Genomic DNA, 24,199 nt, shown 5'->3' with positions numbered 1-24,199 from the left:
ACCACCTTTGAAAAATTTCTATTATGTATTTAATTAGTTGAAATATGTATAAAGACCTTATATGATAATACACTGATATTTGCAGATAAGCATGACAAAATCAGAAATAAAAAGAAGGAAAAGCTAAGTCCATGATTTATTAAACCATTAGAAGATTTCTAGATCGAGCTTTGTAATTCACAATGTTGTTTCGTATTTCTATGTTGAGAAGATAATGATAGTAAACATTATGTGGCAAAATTATAGGCTTCAAGTAAATATAAAATCTAAAAATATAACTTGGGAAGATAATTAATTTAAGTCTTTAAAGTCAATTGAGATATGCTCGATTTGCTTTTCAGATATGTGTATATACGTGTGCAGTGCAGTGAAAAAAAAAGGAGAAAAAAAACGAAAAGTAGATTCACGCTACTCTCACTCCCCGACACACTCTCATTCACGCAGACCACCCAACCAACCCTCGTGCACTCTCTCTCTCTCAGTGGCACACGTCTGCCGCCGCCCCCAGCTCCGATCACCACACGTCCGCCGGCCAGCCCCACCGCCGTCTCCGTCTGCCGCTCGCCAGGGTTGCCGCGCCCAGTAAGTCTCGCCGGTTTTCTCTCTCTCTCTGTAAGTTTTGTTCACTGCCAACAGCCGAGCACCGCCGCCGCACTACCCAACAGCCGCGCTGCCAGTCACGACCCCCATCCAGCTCTCTGTCGCTGCCGTCTGCCGCCGCCGCTCGCTGGATTCTTAGTTTTTGGGTAAGGTTTTGGTTGTTTTGAATGATTTGAAGGTTTTTCTGGAAATATTTTGAGTACTCCTTAAACTTTGGCCTGAAGTTTGATTTAACTAATGACGTTTGATGCTTCTATATATTGTATATTCTTTTTAGTTGATTTTCTGTATATTTTCTTAATTGATTGGTTCCATCACTTATGAGCAGTGTTCTATAAAAAGCACGACATACTAAAGCGCCATAACCTTTTAGGGGATAAACCAATTATCTTTCCTTTTTATGTGAAGTTTATAACAGAAAAGTACAAATAATTTTTGTTTTTTAAATATAATAACATTGATAATGATATAACAGAAAGTTTAAGAGTGAAGGTTTTTGTTAGGTTGCTTAAAGAAAAAATGAGGCTTTTCTAAGAAATATTCTTATTTCTGTTTCGGTTTTAAAAAAAAAAAAAATCTTATTTTGTTGAATATCTATATGTGTGGGTGTTTATTTTAAAGAAACCATTGAAGCCCATGAAGGTGTGTGCAGAAATTGGGGGTTGGGCTATAATTCACTATGTAAAAAGTCAAAACAGAACAAAAGGAAAGACATCTTTGAAAATGAATTATTGCTTCCCTTCTTTGGCTCTCACATTTACTCTTTCCTCCCTTCCACAGATTCCAGTTAGTGTATCGCAAGAGACCTATGAACATTCCAGGTTCACATGAGGAGGAAGATGATCACGGTGAGGTCTTCCTTGATGAAGCTGACATAATCCATGAAGTTCCGGTTGATGAGGAAGGTCTGTTTTTCCTCTTGTTGATTTTGCCTATATGTTTCTGTGAAGTTTGCTTTACTGATTATTACGTTTATTCTGTTGATTTAAGATCTTCCTGATGCTGTTGAAGAAGAAGGCTCTGATGATGAATATTTTGGTACGAGATGTTGTATTCCAGTAATCTTGCTTGCTTAATGCTTCATGTCCTTGAAGAACATTTCTATTGTATTGGTTTTTGACTTTCTAAATTATCTGTAAGATTTTAGAAATATATCTGAGTATTCTGCTCTGTAAATTGTTGCATTAATTGAATTGGTTGTTTTTCAGATGAGGCTGATGATTCAGTTCATACTTTTACTGGCCATACCGGTAAGAGTCTGTTTTAATTATTTTTAATTTTTGTGTGCAGCTGCCAATTAGTTATATATGTATATGTATGTGTATATATATTTTGCTTTCTTTCCTTCTTTTACTGTCTTTGTAAGGTTCATATATTAAGTTGATGAATCAAATAATGACTATAATAACTCATGTCACGAAGGTTTGAATCTAAATGTAGTAATAGCTCTAAGAAATTTTCCTAATGGAAGTGAAGCTTAACCTTATTCATCTTATGAGTGCAGGTGTCTTTTCATGCATATGTCAAAGTTAATGTGAATATTTAAACCTGTTTCTTCATGTTAATGGAAGCTTATATTGAGGTATCCATTTTCAGGTGAGGTTTACACTGTGGTTTGTAGTCCAATAGATGACACATTAGTTGCGACAGGTGGTGGAGATGACAAAGGATTTATATGGAAGATTGGCCGAGGAGATTTTGCACAGGAGCTAACTGGTGTGTGCATGATACTGGATATAGTTGTATATATCTTTTGTTTTACCTTTCACTTCCAAAACTAAAAGTGTTATATTATGCTTCCTATGTACCAATTCCACCTTCTTTGTCTTGGCTAAATCTATGAATTTGCAAATTAGACCTTATGTCTGTTTTTCTTTTTCTAACTTATTTAAGGAAAACTATTGCAGGTCACAAGGATTCCGTGTCTAGCCTAGCATTTAGTGCAGATGGACAACTACTTGCATCAGGGAGTCTTGATGGACTTATCCAAATTTGGGATACTTCATCCGGGAGTCTTAAATGCACACTTGAAGGCCCTGGAGGGGGAATTGAGGTAAAGCTATATTTATTTTTGATAAAATTGATAATTTAACCAGGCCATTTAGTCTTTAGGATATTGTGGTCTAGATTCATGAATAATAAGCATTTGGGAGGTGGTTGGAAAGCCAGTGAACATTGGGAATATAGAGTTAGGGAATTTAAAGGCTAGGAACAAAGTCTATTTGGTTAAATAGTTGTGGCATTTCTCCTTTGAATCTACTACCCTATGGTATAGGATTATGACAAGCAAGTACGGTCCTCATCGGTTGAGTGGGCATCAAGTGAGGTCAAAGGCATTTATAGGAAACCTTGGGAAAGAAATTTCTATTGAGCTCCCTTCTTTCTTTCATCTGGTCTATTGTTTTGTGGGGATGAGAAGGAGACATATTTTTAGGGGATAGACCCCTCTGTCATCTATGCTATGTTTTCTTGTTTATACCACCTCAGTTTTATGAAAAATCACTTGATGGTTAATGTCGTCATTCATTTAAGGAGTTAGCTCTTTATCGCTTGGGTTCAACTGTCATTTGCTTAATAGGGAAACAATGGATATTGCGGCTCTCTTATCTTTGACTGTTGAGGAGACTGAGTTTAGACGGTGGAGAAAAGATTTTTGTCTTAGACCCTTGGCCCTGCTAGGGGCTTTTCTTGTAGCTCTTTGTTTTGTTATTTGTTGAGTCCTTCTTTGTCCATTGGTCGGTCTTGTCCTCTCTAGATGGTGAAAATCTCAAAGAAGGTTTAGTCCTTTATTTGGCAGGCTATGCATGGAAAAGTTAATATTCTTGATAGGCTTTTGAGGAAGTTACCCTCATCGATAGGGCCATTTTGTTGTATCCCTTGTCGGAAAGTGGAGGGAGCTCTGGATCATAGCATTTGGAGCTGCGAGTTTGCTCAATCTATTTGAACTTGCTTTGTTGCTATATTTGTTGTTCCAGATTGCTGACACGAGGATTATGGAGAGATGATCAATGAGTTCCTCTGCCACCCTCCTTTTTGAGATAAAGGGAGGTTTCTTTGGCAAGCTAGGGTATGAGCTATTCTGGGGGCCCTTTGGATGAAAAGAAACAATAATATCTTTCGAGGTTTAGAGAGGCATCCTTGTGATGTTTGGTCCCTTGCTAGGTTCTATGTGTCTCTTTAGCCTCTGGGCGTCAGTGATGAAATCTTTTCATAATTATATGTTAGGTCTTATTGCTCTTAAATGGAATCCCTACCTTTAGGGGACTTCCTTTTTGTAGACTTTGGTTTTTTTTTTTTTTTGGGGATGCTTTTGTATACTTTCTTTCTCAATGATATGTTGGTTCTTTATAAAACAAATAAATTAATAGCATTGTATATTTCAGTGGGTAAGGTGGCATCCAAGAGGACATCTGGTTTTGGCTGGTTCTGAAGATTCCACCGCATGGATGTGGAATGCTGATAGAGGTGTTTATCTTAATATATTTTCTGGTCATGGTGCTAGTGTTACATGCGGCGATTTTACTCCGGATGGTATTGAACTAATTTTCTTCTTTTATTTATTACTATCCCATGTAATTAATTACTAGATTCTGTGGTGTTGCCATATTCTAAATAATTCTGCTGAGAAAACTACTTATAAAAAGAAAATTTATTCAATAATAAACGAAAAGCTTCTCCTTTGGATTGATTGTTTTGAATTAGCTTGGTTGAAGCTAGAAGATTTCTTCTTGGTGCTTGGGCAGCATATTTGCTTCAGTTGGAACACTTTTATATATCACTCTTAGATTTTTATTGTCTTTATTTTGGTCCTTCTGTGGTTATTGTACTTTGTTTCTTTGTTTCTTTTTCTTATGATATTTTTTCTTTCGAGAGTTTGTATCTTTTGAGCATTAGTCTCTTTTCATTACATCAATTAAAAGTGATGTTTCTTGTTAAAATAATAATAATAATAAATGAAAAGGATCCATAGGACTATATACAAATCTACACTCTTTCTCAAGGTGGATTGTGTATGGAGGTACAATCCAAGCTCGGAGTTGAATTCATGCATTTTTTTCCTTCTAATGACAATGATGTTATTAAGACCTTTTGTTGCTCCAGGTAAAACGATATGCACAGGTTCTGATGATGCAACAATGAGGATATGGAATCCGAGAAGTGGTGAAAATATTCATGTTGTGAGGGGTATGTCAGAGTAAAACTCGCGTGTACGGTCCATTTTTAAGTTTGTCCTTATAAGTCATTAACTTATTGAAATTTTATACTGACGAGATATTAAATTTGAAATCCTTTCACTGATTTTGGAACTTTACCGTCAATCTTTTGTAGTTCACTATTTTGGAAATGAAATTTTGGTTGGAAAGATGATGAATTGGTTAGGATGTGAGGAGAATTTAGTTTTCAATGATTGTCTATTTGTGAAAGTTTGGTGCAGCCTTATTCCAACTGCTTCTGAATATATAAGCTTATAAAGAGCTCTTATAAAGGATGAATTTGTTGGTATGAGAGGTTGAACTGCAAGAGATTTGTGGTATAGACATGTTTGATCTTGAAAATGAATCCTTCTTACGGATTTTACAAGAAATGATACTTTTAAAGGTGCAGGGCCTGTGGAGTTCGAGGGATGCGGGTTGTGTTGCTTTTGGGACATCTAATGGGATTATTTTTACTCATTTTATTTTATTTTATTTATTTATTTTTATTGGAGATATTTTTTAAGGGGCTTACTCTAGTCTATAAATTCTTTATGGTTGATGAGTTGGCAATTACTAATTCCTCGAACTCGATTGAAGCAATCCTTTAGCTGCCCTGATGAAGTGAAAGGTATTTTTATTGTTAATAAAAGAAATTTGTATATAAAAGTGGCACCTGGAAAATTGGTGGAGTTTATTGAAGGAAAAGAAAATATATCTGAGGAAAATATGGCTTCTTTTGGCTGCGTTTGCGGATAGGTTCCCTTTTATTGCCTTAGTCTACTTTTGATAGACAATCCAAATCAAGTTATCTTTTTGGAAGTTAGTTATAGGAAGAGTGAGATGTAAATTAGCCAACTAGAGAGACTTTTTCTTTCTGTTTTAAGAAGTGGAAGGTGCTCCTGTCGATCAACTCCGTTCTCTTAAATATTCCCTTTTACTACCTTTTCATATTTTGCATCCCAATTAAAAGTCGGTGAAGTCTTGTATAAAACGTTTTAGTGATTTCTTGTGAAAACACAACTAGGATGGAGGGAGCCATCAAGTAAGCTGGTGGAACAACTTTCTCCCTTGTTAGCACTAGAAAGTTTGGGATTGGCAACCTCAGAAAGAACTTTGCATTCCTGACCAAGTGGCATTGGAAATTCACTCGAGAAACACTTCATGATGGAGATCATTAATTAAAAGTAAATATGGATTGAAGGATCAAGATTGGATCCTGAAGCAGCATGCAAGCTGCAATCCTTAGAAGAATATTGCTCAGGCCAAAATATTTTTGAAGATAAATACTCTTTCTAAGCTGTGAAATGGGAACAGATTAAATTTGAGAGGATATTTGTCTTTGCTTTTTCCTTAGTTTTTCCTGCTGTCAAGTTCAAACAGCTTTCTGTCAATTAGTGTTGGGAGGAAGAAGACCCAAACTGATCTAGGAAGGTCAAGTCTAAAAGACCCAATTCTTCCAAGGAGAAACAATTTGGATGATGGCCCTTAGTAGTTCTTAAATATCTCAGGTGGTATTCAAGGAGGAATCTGCATCTCTCCAAGGCTTTCCAAGGTTGTTTGATGTGTAAAAAGAATGAAGAATCTCCGAGCCTCCTTTTCATCACTACACCTTTCCCTTTAAGCGTTGGTGCTTCATTTGTCAATGCTTATGGTTATCTAGTGCCTTCCCAAAAACGTAGAAGATGAGCTTCATTAATTGGTCTCAACAATGTGTGGTTTCAAGAGAAGGCCACATTTTTATGGTCAATTGCCAATAGAGTTTATTGAGTTGCAAAAGATTTCTTCAACTGGTCAAAAGAGTAGAGAGACTATTTAAATCTAGAAAGGAAGTGCAGTTACACCAAAAGATAGCTAGATAAAGAATTGGCTTAAGATAGCTATCAGAAGTGCTTTCTTATCTTCGAAGAGATGGTTGCTGTGTTCCTTCCAAGTTGTCCATAAAAAAGCATGAATAAGATGCATCCATGGGATTTTTTTCCATCAGAGAACAGGTGGCCATTTAGAAGATAGGTAAGAGTTGAGTCTCTTGGCAAGTCTGTGACTAGCTAAAGGTAATTATTAACTCCTCCCAAAATCTGGCAGCGAAACGAAGGCTAATGATGGCTCTGATTCGTGGGCACCTTACAAATAGTGCTGCAATGTGGAGATAAGACCATGCATGGTAAAATCCTTTTGTGATGTTCTTGTCTTCTTATAAAAGAAATAAACAATATTTTCTAGATATATTTTTTTGGTAAGTTTTGTGATCTTGTATAGTTTACTCCCTCTAGTTGGAGTGCTTTTTCACGAATCAAATCCTTGTAAGCTTCATGCTTCTATAATCTATTGAAGGCTGTTTGATTCCTCCTCCTCAGCGTTGCTCCTATGCCTTTAGGTGTAACGGTTAAGAATAATATCTACATACCATCTTCTAATCATCTTTGAAGCAGGGAATTAAAGTAGCGGTATGCTCCTTTCAGATTTTTGAAGATATGACTGTGTAGTTGGAGTGTTTACCCAATGATCATGCGGGAAGGGAACTCAATTTCAAGGGTAGTCTACAGCACCAAAAAATACTTGAGCAAGGAGAATATGTACCATGAGCTTGTTGACGATTTACTATGAGAATGTTAGCCAAGGTTTGGTAGAAGGACGTAGGTTTTCTTGCCAGTGCCCGGTGATGTGAATTTGTGGAACCAGAAATGGAAATTGAGAGTTTCAAACCCATGGCTCAACCCTAATGTGTGGATCACTTTGGTCCTCGCCTATTGATCCCTCCTCGACCTTTATTGTTAAATCTCTCATGGTTGATTTGATAGGTCTAGTTGCTCCACCCTTGAATGATCTTTACTCTATTATCCGAATGGACCAGTACCCAAAGAAGATCAAAATTTCCCTTTGGGAGCTTAGTCTTGGTGCTATCAATTCAGCTGATCGGCTTTAGTGGTAAATGCCTTTCATGCATCTTTCCCCTTCTTGGTGTCTCATGTGTTGCCATCATGCTAAATCTCCAACTCACTTATTTGCTCATTGCTCATTTGCAAATCGGTTCTAGCATGTTATTTTGGAGGCTTTTGGTTGGTTTCTAGCATGCCTTAATTCTATTTTCGACCTCCTTGCTTCTTTGCTCGTGGGACCTTTGGTGGTTCTAAAAGGAGAAGTTGGTTGGCTATTGTGTGAGCATTCTTCTGGACTCTTTGGGGTGAGCGTAACAAACGTCTTTTTAGGGATTCCTCTTCTTCTTTTGATTGTTTTATGGAATCAGTTCTATTTAATGCTTTTCTTTGGTGCAAATCTACACATCCTTTTGCTCATTATAGTTTATTCTCTCCTTTTCAATAGGAGAGTTTTCTTGTAATCACCTCTAGGTGTTGGGGTTTCCCCTTCTTTCATTAATCAATGGAACTTTTTTTTTATGTAAAAAAAAAAAAAATTGTGGCTTAATGTGTTTAGGCTTAAGATTCTTTAAAGTCGTGGAACTTAATAATAACTATTGTAGTTTTATAATCTTTTCTTACAGACCAAACATGCTTGGAACTCCATCCTACACTTCTTTCCAATATTGAGTATGCACTGAATACATAACTTGATCTTTTTTGTTCTTAAATATCTTCTACATTGGGCACTGCTGGTCTATATTTTGGGTGAGAGTGGCATGTGGAATTAGCTTGCAAATTCTGGTTAGAAAAATAACAATGAAGAAATCAGTGGTTTGTTTATCTTGCCTTGCTTTTAGTCTTTAAGTGATGATGATTTTATCTTTTTGCATTGTTCAGGTCATCCCTATCATACTGAAGGATTGACTTCTCTAGCACTTACTTCTGATTCAACCCTTGCTCTTACTGGTTCAAAAGATGGTTCTGTTCATATCGTGAACATAGCAACCGGAAAGGTTATTTCTACGATTTATTTTGATGACCTTCTGTCTATTTAGCAGTTATGTAAAGGGGGTTGTTAGGGACGTTCTTCCCAATGAATATAACCCATCCCTTTATCTTTCTTGTCTCAAGTTGATTGCATTTGAATGAACAACTTATGCCACATTTTGAATTTCTGTTTGTGAAAGACTTTGATTGAGCAACTAGACTGTATATTACATAACCATTGAGAAGAGTGAAATTTTAGTCGAGTGCAGCTTGTACATAGTTAACAGCTAGGGTGCATAGTTAACAGTTAGGGTAGAAGACGTAAAGTGGGGGGTTTTATATGTTACGGCATGTTGGGAATTAGTTTTTGTAGGAGGAGAAGAGACCTAGCATCTTGATTCTTGAAAGCGTGGAAACGGTATCTTCTTGAAGCATTGCACAACGATTTGTTAGAACTTTCTTGGGCTTCTGGGTCACTTTGTGTGTCTGTATTTCTTTAATATCGAAGGGCAACACATATGACTCAGCTAGATTGAGAACTTGGGACAAAACTTGTGTCCTTTACCAGACTTTATTTGGTTATGTGTTAGCAATGTGGAACTAGATATCAGATATGTGTAAGATATTTTGGATTTGTCTTATTGTTGCGGGAGTTGGGCTAGAATTGTTTGACAAATGCAGCAGTTTGCTTTGTGATTAGCCTTGCAACAAATTTAGATCCTTACTTCCCAATTTCCAAGCATTAACCATTGTGGGTTGGCCTATCACAAAGCAAGCTTGTAATGCAATGTTGTAGGGTCAACTACAGTTCTATAGGATTACTTGAGTTCTGTCCATTCACAACTATTAGAGAAAAAAAAATTTGACACTGTTCTCCACCTTGGATACAAATTTCTGATGTTTCGATGTACTTGATGATGCAATGGATAGATTGAAACGAATACGCACATTATTGAAGGCGTTTTTTGTATAGTTAGTTGCTTGGATCATCTGGTGTGGGCTGTATCTTTTTTATGGCCGTGGACTTTTGTTCTGTATTCTCGTTTCTTGTACAAAAATGAAAAGGCTTGCTTCTTTTGACAGGTGGTGAATTCTCTGGTTTCCCATTCAGATTCAATTGAATGCATCGGTCTAGCACCAAGGTATTGTGATTTGTTTTTATATCATTTACTACCACAAGGTAGAGTTTTCAAAGGATAAATTATGATTTATGAAAGCATGTTCACTGTGAAAAGGAATAACCAAGACACCACAGAATTCGACGTGTCACACTATATTATTAAGAATGTCCAATTTAGTGTAAAATGTTATAGACACTTCCTTGCTTTTCTATAGCCTAATGAATGTTCTGATTTTTGCAATTTTGAACTGCAGCTCCCCTTGGGCTGCAACTGGAGGAATGGATCAGAAGCTCATCATTTGGGATCTTCAACAATCAACGCCACGCAGTACATGCGAGCACGAGGTCCATTGACTACTGATTTATGTTTTTAAGTCCATAAAATAGAATCTAGTTTATCACTGATCTTCATAATCCTTCATTAGTGTTGACTGCAAGTAGATTTGACTAGTTGGGTTTGGCTTGTTTAAGTATAAACATGTCGTCCTTACATTTTGGACAGGATGGAGTAACATGTCTTACTTGGATTGGCACGTCGAGATACCTTGCAACTGGTTGTGTTGATGGTCGAGTACGAATATGGGATAGCCTCTCTGGAGAATGTGTAAGAACCTTCACCGGGCACTCCGATGCCATCCAATCTCTCACGGTGTCTGCCAACCATGAGTACCTTGTTTCTGTTGCTCTTGATAGTACAGCTCGGATTTTTGAGATTGCAGAGTATCATTGAGCAAGTAGGATCTTCATATTTGAAGAATGTCAAAAGTCTTGATTCCCATTGTTGATTCCTAATTATACAAGTTTATACCATCGCATGAGTTTGTCTATACAAGCAATTGTATGTTTATTCTTGTCCGTGTGGTTGTGTATTGTCTTTTTCTCTGGATGTTTAGTCTTTTAAGTTAAAGAACCTAGGACTTTTTAAGTAATGGACAATGTAAAATTTTGAATAAAAATACTTAAAATTATTAAGTACGAGATTTTGTGGCATAAATCTCAACAATCTTTTGTTGCTCTTATAACTTGTGTGTCATGGATATAATCGATAGGCATAACTTTTTCTTAATCTTTGCAAGGATCAGTGTATCTCGTAAAGATCAAATCGTTAATTTCATAAACAAGTAATTTCTATTATCCATATGTAGTTGTTGGCTAAAGTTAGTAATTTTTCATCCAATTGTCACAACATTGGTGTTCATCGATTTTGTTGTATGTTTTATTTATACGTTAGATTATTTTCTACTCAAACGTAGATGATTAACTTTATGCTCTCATTAGGATATAACTTTTTCTTATAAAAATTTAACATTGTACACTAGACATTAATTGTCAATGTAAATATGCTCAAGATAGTTTACATTTTGCCCTAAAATCTCTATTTGGATTTATTGGACATACTGAGTTGTTACATTTAGATATCTAATTAGAATTTGGAATTTGTTTCATAGATGAACTTTTATGATTTGAAATTTTTTTTTGCGTTTGTTCTTAGAAAATGAACTTTTTTAATTTATTTGTCAATAGATACTTAAATTTTTTTTTAGGAAAGAATTTCTAAACATATATTAGATTAACCAATTGTCATTGTCTTAGTTTCTATCTGTATATGTTTTTCTTGTATAGATCATTCATTACTTATGAGTTCATTTCTCATCAAGAATATCTACAAGTTCAGAACAGAGATGGAATATTATATGGATTATATCTCAAAGTTATATTAATCCTTGTCAATTTCCCATATTGCTACCTCATATTGCTACTTTAAGGTCAATGAGCCTTCAATTTTGTCTTGTAATATGAAAATTGGGCATCAATTAAGCTCTTGCAATGGTTGGTTCATCGCATAATTCTCCTGCTACAATTAAGTTATAGGACGGACAAGGATGTTTTTTTGTAGTTACATTTCGGTCAAGAGTTTGTTTTACCTAGATGTTTTGATCGTTTAGTTTAGTTCAATTTGAGAGCGAACTTAAAACCAAATCAAATTTCTTTAAATAATTGAAAATTGAATTGAATTATATTTTTGGCAAAAACCATACCAAACTAAACTGCAAATTTAAGTTCGCTTTGATTCGGTTCTGCGATTTAGGATTTGAAGAAGCACCAAAAATTGCATTGACGTTTGCAATCAAAATCAAAGCTAAATTTTGAAGATGGCTTTTCTTCTTCTTCTAACGTTTCTAGGGGAAATGACGAGGTTAGGATTTACCCAACTTAAATTTTCATGTGAAAACAAACTAGAAATTAAATAGAGGGCGCCTGGTTTTTTTCTTTGTTCATTTTGTCCTCTTTTTTACCTATCAAGCACGATTTTCCTCATCTTATTTGATATCAAAGTTTATTAAGCCATATTGGTACTTAGTCCCCACACGCACGCACGCGCGCGCGCACAAAAAAAAAAAAAAAAAAAAAAATCCAATTCAAGAACGGTATACCTAAAAGTCACCTTGTTGAGAGGACTACACAATTTTGATAAGTTACAAAAACTACTTCTCTCATCTTCTATTAGTTTTGAAATGACAATCCCATATTTACTATTTCTTTTAGGGCACATGCCAATAGCTATATTGACTTTCTTCCTCTTCAAATATGGTCTAGAATCTATCAAAATCTTAAAATTTCAAGATTTCGAACTGCTCAAAATTTTGATTGGAGAAATTTTCGTTTTTCCGGCAATTTTGCCAAAATTTCAAGAAAATTTCTCGAAATTTCAAGAATATTTCGAGGATATTTTGATTCCCGCACTTCAATGAAATTTTGAGATTTTGAAAAAATTTTGAGAAATTTTGACTTTTCGAGAAAAATTCGAGATTTTTGTTTATATTTATGGTTTATACACATATTCAGTTTAATAAATCATTATTTTTATGTTTCAGAAATACACAAAACTTAGTTTTATATTTAAAATAAATAATTTATGAATTAATAACATATCACAACACTAATTGAACTAAAAAAAACTCATTATTTTTATATTAAAGAGCATATATATTTTTGTATTTAAAGTAATAATTTAGACATTTCTATCTTCGATAACAAACTATATTTGTTATAGAATTTAAATCCATTCGTAAAATGATTCGCAAATATGAAATAATGATAAGTATTTAAATTTTGCTTTCGTTTATTTTTTATATTTGGTTCTGTATCAAATATAAATGATAATAGATGAAAGCAATTTCAATCTTTTTTGTTATTTAAAATAGGAAAATTATTTTAAATGGTAAAACTGGTGAAAATATTTACAAAATATAGCAAAATTTTAGATCTATCAATGATAAACGCTGAAACTTCTATCAGTATCTATCAATATCACTGATAGACACTGATAAAAGTCTGATTCTAAAATTTTGCTATATTTTGTAAATATTTTAATTTATTTTTCTATATTTAAAAACAACTTTTTAAAATAAATCATTGATATATAAAAATTCATAATTTTTCAACGAATGAACTCATTGAATTAAAAGAAAGAAAAAATTCATCATAACTCATTTTTATATATAATGTAAATAAACTTCCTATTTCAATTTATTTGAAATTTTGTAGTATGGAGTTTACTTCAATCGCTTCTACTCCAAAAGTTTAAAATCAATAATTTGATATCTCAATTATTTGAATACGACTCTGATACTAATTGTTCTCTTATAAACTCAAACTGTGAGAAAAACTAGGATCAAAATCTTTTATTATGATTATAAAAAAAAGGTTGTTCGAAATCTTCGAGCTGTATTTCATTAGTAAAGCTTGAATACTTCGGACAACCTTTTCTTTGTAATCATAAAAAAAAATTTAAAAAAAGGGAAATTGAATTAGATAGCAAAATATATTTGTATATTTGCAATCTTGACTCCAATCTTTTAACTTTGCATCTATAGCAAAATTACCACACAACCATGGCTTTAGGTTCTTTTTTATGTTTTAAAAAAGCAACACTATATAAAGAACTCCACTTGCCTTCATCATAATAAAGGAAAATTATTTAAACATATTCTTAATTTTATTGGCATTTTCTTTTTCATATTTGCTAATATATCAAAAGTATTATTAAATCTGGTTTGATTATTTTGAATAGATTTTCCCGTTTTGTTCTATATATATATATATAAATTATTTCCTATTTTTTTTCTCCATCACATCTCTTTTTTCACAAATAAGTTTTCATTTTTCTATTTTTTCCTTTAATTTTCCAACAAATGATTTTTTTTAGTATATCAAAATTGTAGAATGCATCAGTAATCTAAAAGACATAAATCAACAAAATATTACATTTTTAACGAGTACACTCATTAGTATATAAGATATTAATTAGCAAACATATTAAATCTCTAATCCATCAACATGTTATTAAATATCAATGAACAACAATATTGAATATTTCAAGTCTATCAGTCATCTATCAACAAATACTTGAAGTAAAACATGAGTGTATCAACAATATATCCAACATCAATCAATATTTCAAATATATCATTAATATATCTTAACAACAATCAATATACAATCAGTAACTTGTTCTTAAGTAAAACATGTATGTTCTATTTTATACGCGTGATATTCCAAGTGTATCATTAGCATATGAGAGATAAGATAAATGGTGACTGGATGTGCAATGGTCGATAGAGGTAAGCGACAAAGAGATGGAGCAGTGATCGGTGACAAATGGTGTGGAGTCGGTAAAAGAGAGATATCGGGGGAAAGAAAGATAAAGAGGGAAAGAGAAAAAACGGTGACCGACGACCAACAATTGGTGACTAGACGTACGACGGTCAAGGTTGAGGTGGGAGGCTTAGCGGCAGATGGTATGGAGCAGTGTTGGCTGTTTGAAGAGAGATGTTGGGGGAGGGTCTACGACCTTCGAAGAAAAAGAAGAAGAAGTTCGTCTTTTTTTCTTTTTTTATTCTAAATATATCATTTTAATTTAAGTTGTTAAAGGGTATTGTACATCGTTAGTGTATCAAGGGGTATCATGTATATTAGGTGTATCAGATGTATCAAGTATGTATGAAGTGCATCAAGTGCATCAAATGTATAAATATATCAAATATGTATCAAATGTTTATCAAGTATATCAAATTATCCTTAAATTTGGTGGATTGGGCTTATTTTTTACTAATTTTTAAAAAACTAAAAGGTTTGGACTCCCAACTTAATATTAAGAACTTATTTTACCCCTATTACAACTAGCCCAATTTTCAATCCTAAACAATGAAATAGACATTAAACTACCAATAAGTCTGTAAAAAGAATAAAGTATAAAAATAAAAATAAAAAATGTGTAATTCTTCATTATAAATAATCATTTTCACAACAAAAAAAAAAGAGAGAGAGAAATTATTTCAAATAGTAAAACCGTTAAAAATATTTACAAAATATAGCAAAATTTTAGAACTATCAATGATAGACGTTGATAAATACTGATAGACTTCCATCAGTGTCTATCAATGTCACTGATAGACACGGATAGAAGTATATTAGTGTCTATAAGCATCTATCATTGATACTTCTAAAATTTTGCTATATTTTATAAATATTTTGGTTCATTTTTCTATATTTAAAAACAACCCAAAAAAATTTTTACAAGTATTCTAGAGTTCTTCTACAACTATATCTCACCCACCAAATAGAATCAAGGTAAAAAAGAGAACATCAATTCGAAGTCATTGGAGTTGTCCTCACAAATCACAAGTAGTGTGGTGAGTCTATCAATCAGCTTATAATTAGTCTTGGTTGTTCAATCAAATAATAGAAAAATTATGATAAGAACAAAAGGTAAAAAGCCACTTTATTAAAGTTACTTCACAAAAGGAGACAGAACGCTCCATGATGATTGGGTTGAAGATTCTTTTTCCAACCACTGTTCTTGTTTTAGCTATTGTATCTTTCAAATTATTCAGAGGGTCTGTCATAACAATTCATTCTTGTCTATTACTTTTTCAAAAGACGAATATTTCAAGTCATGTCCTGTCTGATTCGATCTTATCTTTTAATTAGCCACATTTTATTTTAGTTTCAAATTTGAAGTATATAAAAGGCCTCCCACTTGTAATTTGAAGGCATCACTTGAAATCTTCAAGCTATATTCCAAAGCTTGAATACTTGGAACATCTTTTCTATCCTTCTCTCCTCGTGGTTAGCATTTGCGAGAATGCAATTGAAGCATAAGGGAAACATAGGCACACCCAAGGGCGACTGCAAGCTCCTTGTGAGTGTGGTTCATGTCATGCCTTTGGGCAAATAACATAACAACAATTTCGAAGTTCTTTGGACTTTGTTAATACTAGTCTCGTATTAATGCCTGTCAACTCAAAACAAATGCTTAGTTTGCTTTGAAAAATCGCAAAAAGCTCTCGATGACATAACAAAAGATTTCAAACCTCTCTTGAGATCGGGGTTTAATATCTCATTTCATTGTTATACTTGAAAAAATAGATAAATAAAATGATAATATTTGAGCTATAACACATAATATCTACAAGTCCCTGCTCATAATACTAATGTTTCTATTGTAGCTGGTACATCCTCTATATGTGGGAGCTGATGGAGCCAATATGGATGATAGTTTTAGATTACTCCATTAATAAAACAGAGAAATTATAGCGATATAACTCATTAAAAGTGAAAGCAAATTAAGGACCAAGACAAATAGACAAGTGCTTAATAATTAAATTAGAGATATCCATAGTTCCCAAGCCGAGACGGCTTTCCCATCTTTGTCTCCACTCCCAAGTTCATTCTCCATTCCAACCAACAAATTTCGCAAATTTGTTCTGCGTTTGGTTTTTCTTAAAATGTAAAAATAAAAATAAAATAAGTAGCTTAAATCTATCTATGCAAACATGTTAATTAAATGGTAAAATTTCTCACTAAATTATTTTATATGATTATTTCTATATAAACAATTTGTGTGTAAAGAGATTGTTAAAAAAATTAATTCAAACATATTTATTATCTTTATCTTCATCATCAAACAATAAAATTTATACCTTAATAATAATAACATACCATTAAATTATTATGATAAAGGCAAAAAAGCGTTGGCCGAAAGAATAAAATTTCAAAGAATCCCCACCCATTAAAAACATGTCCCACACGGAAAATGGACATCTTTATATAGCACTCTAAATGTGTCAAAACTAACACATGCATTAGCAAAACTCGCATATGGTTGAAATATCAAGGTTCAAAAATCCCATCAAGGGAAAGAAAAAAGACTGTATATCGCACCACTATCAAATCTACTTGTTCTGTCCGCTAAATTTTCGAACAAAAGATAGCCCTTAAACCACCCAAAATTAATATATTATTTGTTTCCAAGTCTACTTAACTTCTCATATATCTCAAAAAGAAAAAGAAAAAATTGTACCTTGATACCGAGGATGTAATAGAAGTCGGAAAATTCAATCTTAAAATCTAAAACTGAACTATGAAAAAAAAAAATTGAGTCGATTTTCCAACCAAAAAAGAAGGGTGGCATTCCTAAATAAACAAGAAAACTCATAATAATGAATCCATTTGAGTACAGATCGTTAGGAAACTTTTCTCTCAAAACCAACTGGCAGAGGAAGGCGGCGGCGGCGCCGCCGCCACAGCACCATCTGCAGCAGGTACTGGCGGTACTGCAGCATCCCATCCATCCGCAGCCAAAGCAACTGCAACAAAGGAAAACAAAGGTGAGAGGGCGAGTACAAATAAGTAGGGCAAGAAAAATTTACGAGATCGAGATGTCTTAAGAAACCATCCAAAGCACTTAATCAAGCAAAGCTATCTGTTGCTTTTATGGAGGTACTCAGTTCAAGAAGTATCAATATTACTTGGGTTAAGAAATACTTTTTACCATTTAAAAGCACTTTTCCATGGTCAATGACTTGAGTCTAAGCATTTAAATTTCAAAAATCTAACAAAACTATGATTTTCTTCCGTTCAACTCAAACAGACAATCAACCGGGGAGCAACCCCAACTAGTCAGTTCCATCTCACAACTCCTGGTCAATGATTTCTAAGATGCAAAAACAATGTAATGCAAAGAACAGGATTATTTAGCAGTTTAAGGTAAGTACTAATCAAAAACTTCATATGGAAAGCAGACAAGATGAATTGTCTAGCCTGAGAAGAAACAGTTCTTCAATGAGACCAAAACTAGTTAACATGAATCAACAAATCCAGGGCAGATTGCTATTCAAATAAACGATTGAAAACAAAAGCTCATATTCAACCTGGCTCTTGAGCCCATTCAACATTGGAAGCAGGTGGAACAGCAGCAGCAGGAACTGCATCTCCAGCACCCCACTGGGCATCAGGAATTTGTGCAGTCCATTGATCTGCGCCAACAAGTGGAGCAGCACCATAATCAGCAATGCCAAAATCTGGGGGTGGAAGAGCCTCTTCCTCTTCTGGCTCCTTAGCCTCCTCAGGCTCGCGATAGAAAAACAAATCCACCTATATGAGTAAATAGTTCCCACGAAATTGTTCATCAAAAACTTAGTCCAAATGTCGATTCTAAAGTACTAATAGAAAAATCCATTAAGATTTTTTACCATCACATCCCATTTGTGCCCAGCACGAATTGTCCCACGCATTTGTAGAACCATCCTTGCCAAAAGCCAGAACAGACATCCTATGCTATGTTTCCCCTTGTTGTTAGCCGGGATACCAATATCAACATACCGCATTGGAGAATCAGTGTCACAAAAGGCTATTGTGGGAATGTTACCAAGTGCAGCTTCCTTAATGGGCTGCAAGTTAGAATTAACATGGTGACATCAATAAATAACAGCATCAAGTGAATCAAAACACAATAAATCTAGGGAACAGGAATGAATGGAATCATAAGTGACAATATAAAGCCATCATTCTTCTTGGAGTTAAATTTAAAACCATGTACTGCTCTAGATTTCTAAATAAAACACCTGATGATCAGTTCTAGGATCAGTAAGTATGAGAAGACGTGGTTCATTGAATGAGGTCTGAAGCTGGTTGGTGAATGTTCCAGGAGTGTGCCTCCCAGCAATAGCATGAGCACCAGTGTGCTGAGCAAACTTCAAAACAGCCCTCTGACCATAGGGTCTAGCAGACTGAACAATGATATCTTGGGGATTCTCAATACCCACAATAACTCTTGCAGCCAGCTGAAGTTTCTCCCATGTTTTACCAAGGTTAATGATGTAGATTCCTAAAAAACAAAAGGAGAATTTTTAAAAAGAAACATCATACACAACCGCAACTTCACAATTCAAATAACCCAATATCGACACATTGTAGAGATAATCCTTATCGAGCCCTTCAATAAATTCAAAGTTCCTTTTAGGCAAAAGAATGAGGAAAACCGATTATCAGAACCATGTAGAGTAGACTAAGTTATCCAGCTCAACATGTATGGCTGTTTCGAGAATTTGGAGAAAATTCCTCAGAAAATGAAGTAAAATTTAAAGAGATAAACAGAACAATAACAATAGCCAAAGACTGAAACTTCACACCTAAAAAATAAATAAAAATTTGAACGCGATACATTACCGAGAAAGTCTAGGGGAAAATAACTAAGAACAATAACAACACGCTATTAGCAAATATCAGTCAAAACGAAAATCGGGAGAAAAAAAGTTCGAGTAACAAACCAGGGAAGATCTAAAGGCGAGTAGATTGAAAACATACCATCATTTCGGCGCTTAAAAACGTATCGTTCCATTTGGAAATCACAGTTTTTAGTGCCAAGATGAACCTCGGCGGCCAACATCATCTGAATGTCGGCCTCCTTCTGAGCGAGTTGACGCGGCGGTGCAGCTCCAGTCGCCATGGCGGAATCTGGGAATCAAGGAAGTGAAGGAAACGAGGGATTGGAGCTCTTCGGCGACTGCAATACTTAACGAACTGAAGAGGGTTAAGAGGCGGTGCAACCCCGATATTTATTCTATGCAAAAATGAAAACCCTAGGTTGATAGAGTTACTAAAATACCCTCGATGATAAACTAAATTAATAAATAAATTTTAAAAATAAACATAGAAATAATAAAAATATATCATCGCTAATGTCAATATCACGGAAATATTTAATGTTTAATTTTATGAAAATGTCGATGTTAATAGATATTTCTAAAAAATTATAAAATTCAAAAATAAATTTAAATTGATAAATATATTTTTTATAAAAGTTTACAAGTCAATTATTTATATTAGTGATATTTTGTTTTTTTTATGTTTTGTAGATTTATCTATGATATAATGAAAATATCTATTCATTCTTTGTGCCAATTAAACATCAATGGAAATATAGACATGTTGACAATAATTTAATACTATAATTAACTCATAAGTTGTCTAACATAACAATATCTTTTCCAATTTCATTTCTAACATCTTTTTTTTAATAAAATAGGAATGAAGGATTCGACCTTCTAAACTTTTGATTGTTAAGTTAAAATATACTCGCTTTGACATTTCGTTTCTAAAATTGGCCTAAATTTGAACTTCATCTTTTATGCATTGATTTTTTTTTATTAAGTCCTTATTGTCATGAACATGAAAAAGAAAAAGTTAACCCAAAAAAATATTTTTACCCTAAATTTGGTAAGGTGTATCAATTTTAACTTTGATTATTAAATTTTCTTTAATTTAAAAATCAAACTTGATTAAATATATCAGTTTACACCGCCGATTATATTTTTGTTTCAATCACCATTAGAAATGTATTTCACACATACCTAAAAATGCATGTGCGCTATGTGATAGGTACTTATTTGTTATTTACAAACAAAATTACCAAAAAAAAAATTAATAAATCATTCTAGTTTGCAAGGAAGATCCAAGTAGAGACGACCACGACAACTAGACTGATTTAGGAGGTGTGGAGTTTGAGCTCAACAAACATCCAAGTGAGAACAAGAAAAATGTGGCGATGGATAGAGTTACACACATGAATATAATGAATTAGGTCATATCCAACAATGTCAGCCTATCAACAAACTTATTATGAATGATGAAGGGGACACCAATTTCGAAGAGGATGGGGACAACAATTCTAGTGAGGTGATTCTCATACCCTAAGCCCACTATGACAATGGAGGACAAATCGAGCTCGATGCCGACAGAAATTAAAAGAACAACAAAACAATACTGGCAACCAATTTAAGAATGGGAGTACTCCATTGAGGAGAAAACTTGTACAAATAAGTTTTGTTTGTACCAAAAATCGATTGACCGAGTAGAATCATGCCCTAAAATTGAAAACTTCTCTATTAGTGAATTTAAAAAGCAACATAGAAGATAAGAAGTGAAAAAAGAATACTTGTGGGTCTACTATAATTTTCTTAAGCAAATTTATTTGATTCCTAAATTATCAATTTTGCATTTAATACGTCTTTGCATATGTGAAAATATTATAAACTAAACGTTGTATTAGACATTAAATTAACTTTGTGCTTAATAGGTATGATTAGACATTTTTTTAAAAAATTAGTGCATCTATTAACTACAAAACATAAAATTTAAGGTTCAATTTGACGCAAAACTATTTTTTTGGTCTAATAAAACATAAACATTTTAAACATTTTTAATATTTTTTAGATCTATTAGTATAAAATTATAGCTTATAAATTTATTAGACACTTTTAAGGGACTAGAGTCAAGATTGAAAGTTTAGAGTATGTTTGGTAGACAATGTGAAAACAAAAAATTGAAAACAATGAATTTAATAAAAACATAAGTGTATTTCATGTTTTTAGATAATGTTTGGTAGCATATTTAGATATTAAATTTCAATTTAAACAGTTGTTCAAAATATGTTTGATAGTATATCGGTAAATCTTAAAACTGATTATAGTTACTCACTAAATATTAGGTTTAAATATAAATTATCTTCCTAACATTAGATGATATATCTTTTCACATCAAGTGAATGAACCAACTTCAATGATACCTAGTCCATATAAGATCTTTTTTGTCCATATTTATGTAATTCCACTGGTTTTATGCTTTATTTGCAAGTTAAGGCAAAACTTTGTTTTCTAGAACTTTCATCTCGATTTATTTCTAAAAAAACTTTGAAATCTCTTCAGACATACAAACAAGTAGAGTTGTTTTTATACCCTTATTTCAACAAATATAGGCTATGATTTCTCTATTCAAACATACAAACAAATAGAGTTGTTTTTATACCCTTATTTCAACAAATATTTAATAAGATAATTATATCACACTCATCAGGAATGTTTTAATCCATGTAAGAATCTCTTCAATATAAATATAATTCTCTAATATTTGAATTATATGATTGCGGTTCCTTTAATCCTTCCGGGACTTTCATAAATAAATATCATTATTAAGATATTCATATAAATGCACTACAATTACATTCATAAGATATATGTTAAGTTTTTCATATACAATAGGATAAATGAGATATTTTAATGTTACTATATCTACCACAAGAGAATACATCTCCTCATAATCAATACCAGTTCTTTTTGGAGAATTATTGTGAAACTTGTCTCGATTTATATCTTGTGACCTTTTTCTATTTGTTTTTCTTACAACTACTCATATGTATCCCACACATGTTTGACATTCTTTGATGTCTGGGCTACTAGTCCTCACAATTTGAAAATTAGTTTATTTCTATCGAATTATTTTTTCACATTAGTCAATCCTTTCTATTGGTGAAAAATTTCAATTGATCTAAGTACATAATACTCATTTTCATAAATAATATCATAAGCAATATTGTAAGCAAAATGTTGTTGACTTATATAAGAATAGTTCTATCCTTTTCTTATCATGACATACAATTTATTGAGATCTCATTGTTATCCTCAATTACTTTGATATTCTTACTAGTCATCAAGATTTCTTCTAAAATATATGCATTCTCAACTGCATTATTTTGATAATTGACTATTTCTCTTTTGATGATTTGTATATGTGGAACTCATTGATATACCATGCTTCAGGCATGTTACAGACTCATTAGTAGTGACAACTTGTTGCATTGGGATGTCAATTTTAGATGGTGCATTTGTAGCCAATATGTAGAACTTGTCACTTTTTTGCAACTGTAAATGCTTTGTAAACATATTTGCATTTGATTTGCAATATTTTATAAATGAATTTTTTGAATTTCTAATTCATAATGATTTGTATAGTGATCAAAATAAGACAATACTCATGCATCAATCAAAATGAATCAATACTTATGCATTTCATTATGTTTCTCTTTGATAGCACTCAAAATGTGTTATCTTCCTCTACTTAGTTTGGAGTCGTTCCTTACTTTAATGTGTTTAATTGATGGTTTTACAGATTTTGGGTATTTGAGAGGTAGAACGGAACCTTATAGGCAAGACGTGCTAAAATAGACTAAATCGGAGCTCAATTGCATCAAGTGAGAAAGAGGACAACAAAATTACGAAAATGTTCCTGAGGAGCATCGGGCAGTAGCGCAGCGACATCATGCCCAACGCATTTTTCCTGAGAGCTCATTATTTTGGAATACGAGGTACGTTGTGGCACTCTGAACTCTGATGGAACAAGCGTGTGCGTCGAAGCACTGTTATGTTGCAGTTCGACAAGGGGGTTCCCAACCCCCTAACACTACAGTGCCTGCACATCTTTATTAAAAGAACCCCTTTATTGTTTTGACGATTATCACGTCGTTTTTCCATTTTTGCTCCTATTTTATTCTCCTCTCACTTGTTCTTTTTGTTGGGATTGATATCCTAAATCTAGTGTATCTCGTGGTTTGTAGTTTTGTTAACATAAATTATTTATCTAATAAAATCAGAAGTATTTTATTTGACATTTAGACAACATTAATTCAATACAATAAACTAAGATTCAAGGTTATATGATGTCACTTAAATAGTATATGATTAACATACAGGTGGTTCATGTTCAAGTAATAACCTAAAAGGTCTGCAGTAAATGGATGAAGATTAGGTGTCTTATCCTTGTAACATTGTGGATACGAGCTGCTTTGTAATGGTTATATGAGACGTAAGTGTTACAAACAATATGAACCATATTGTTTATGTAAAGTCATGTGAATGGGAGTATTCTGCGGAGTTTATACATAGACTAGACCACAAAATAATCAATTTCTCTTTATAATACCGTTACTTGAAGAAACTATTATTTCACTAGGATGACCATAGGAGACTTAACCTTGATCTCGAGTGAGTTGTGAACTCCTGTTTATGATGGCAGTCCTTTGATCTGTATGGGTGAGAGTGATCATGATAGCCGACTCAATAAGCCTACCATTTTAGGGATTTTTCTGATTAGAAAGTTGGAACCACAATTACACAAAATGGAATTCACTGCTTCTCATTCCTTAGGAAAGTAGAAAAATTGCTCCCTTAATGGCTGGTTCCGAATATTGAACAATGAGACTTCAACCTCTCATTGGCTCGAGAGGTATTAGTTTATAGTTGGACTATAAACTATTTGTT

The 24,199-nt window shown here is 33.3% G+C and overlaps 2 protein-coding genes across 2 annotated transcripts; one reads left to right on the top strand and one right to left on the bottom strand.

Moving 5' to 3' along the window:
- Positions 1 to 288: 288 nt before the first annotated feature.
- On the top strand, positions 289 to 10,755 carry LOC120075415 (transducin family protein / WD-40 repeat family protein). Its single transcript, XM_039028795.2, has 12 exons — positions 289 to 746; positions 1,381 to 1,505; positions 1,591 to 1,638; positions 1,809 to 1,850; positions 2,197 to 2,316; positions 2,508 to 2,653; positions 3,984 to 4,131; positions 4,702 to 4,785; positions 8,552 to 8,667; positions 9,725 to 9,783; positions 10,016 to 10,106; positions 10,264 to 10,755. The coding sequence occupies exons 1-12, from the start codon at positions 322 to 324 to the stop codon at positions 10,489 to 10,491; spliced, it is 1,632 nt and encodes a 543-aa protein (XP_038884723.1). The 5' UTR covers positions 289 to 321; the 3' UTR covers positions 10,492 to 10,755.
- Positions 10,756 to 17,067: 6,312 nt separating this feature from the next.
- On the bottom strand, positions 17,068 to 19,703 carry LOC120076732 (small ribosomal subunit protein uS2-like). Its single transcript, XM_039030630.2, has 5 exons — positions 19,413 to 19,703; positions 18,671 to 18,933; positions 18,299 to 18,496; positions 17,978 to 18,200; positions 17,068 to 17,413 (listed from the first exon to the last, which is right to left on the bottom strand). Exons 1-5 carry the CDS (start codon positions 19,552 to 19,554, stop codon positions 17,307 to 17,309), a joined length of 933 nt encoding a protein of 310 aa, XP_038886558.1. The 5' UTR covers positions 19,555 to 19,703; the 3' UTR covers positions 17,068 to 17,306.
- Positions 19,704 to 24,199: the final 4,496 nt, after the last annotated feature.

Source organism: Benincasa hispida, chromosome 4, assembly GCF_027475165.1.
Source record: "Benincasa hispida cultivar pf3 chromosome 4, pf3_genome.v1.1, whole genome shotgun sequence".
NCBI lineage: Eukaryota > Viridiplantae > Streptophyta > Magnoliopsida > Cucurbitales > Cucurbitaceae > Benincasa > Benincasa hispida.
The sequence above is the reverse complement of the archived record's forward strand: the minus strand, read 5'-3'. Positions and strand labels throughout refer to the sequence as shown.

Coding starts and splice junctions, on each gene's coding strand:
- LOC120075415 (XM_039028795.2), top strand. CDS start 322: ATGCTCGATTTGCTTTTCAGATATGTGTATATACGTGTGCAGTGCAGT. Junction 1,639..1,808: donor CTCTGATGATGAATATTTTG/GTACGAGATGTT, acceptor GTTGTTTTTCAG/ATGAGGCTGATGATTCAGTT. Junction 4,132..4,701: donor CGGCGATTTTACTCCGGATG/GTATTGAACTAA, acceptor TTGTTGCTCCAG/GTAAAACGATATGCACAGGT.
- LOC120076732 (XM_039030630.2), bottom strand. CDS start 19,554: ATGGCGACTGGAGCTGCACCGCCGCGTCAACTCGCTCAGAAGGAGGCC. Junction 18,201..18,298: donor GGCACAAATGGGATGTGATG/GTAAAAAATCTT, acceptor TTACTCATATAG/GTGGATTTGTTTTTCTATCG. Junction 17,414..17,977: donor TGAATGGGCTCAAGAGCCAG/GTTGAATATGAG, acceptor CCTTTGTTGCAG/TTGCTTTGGCTGCGGATGGA.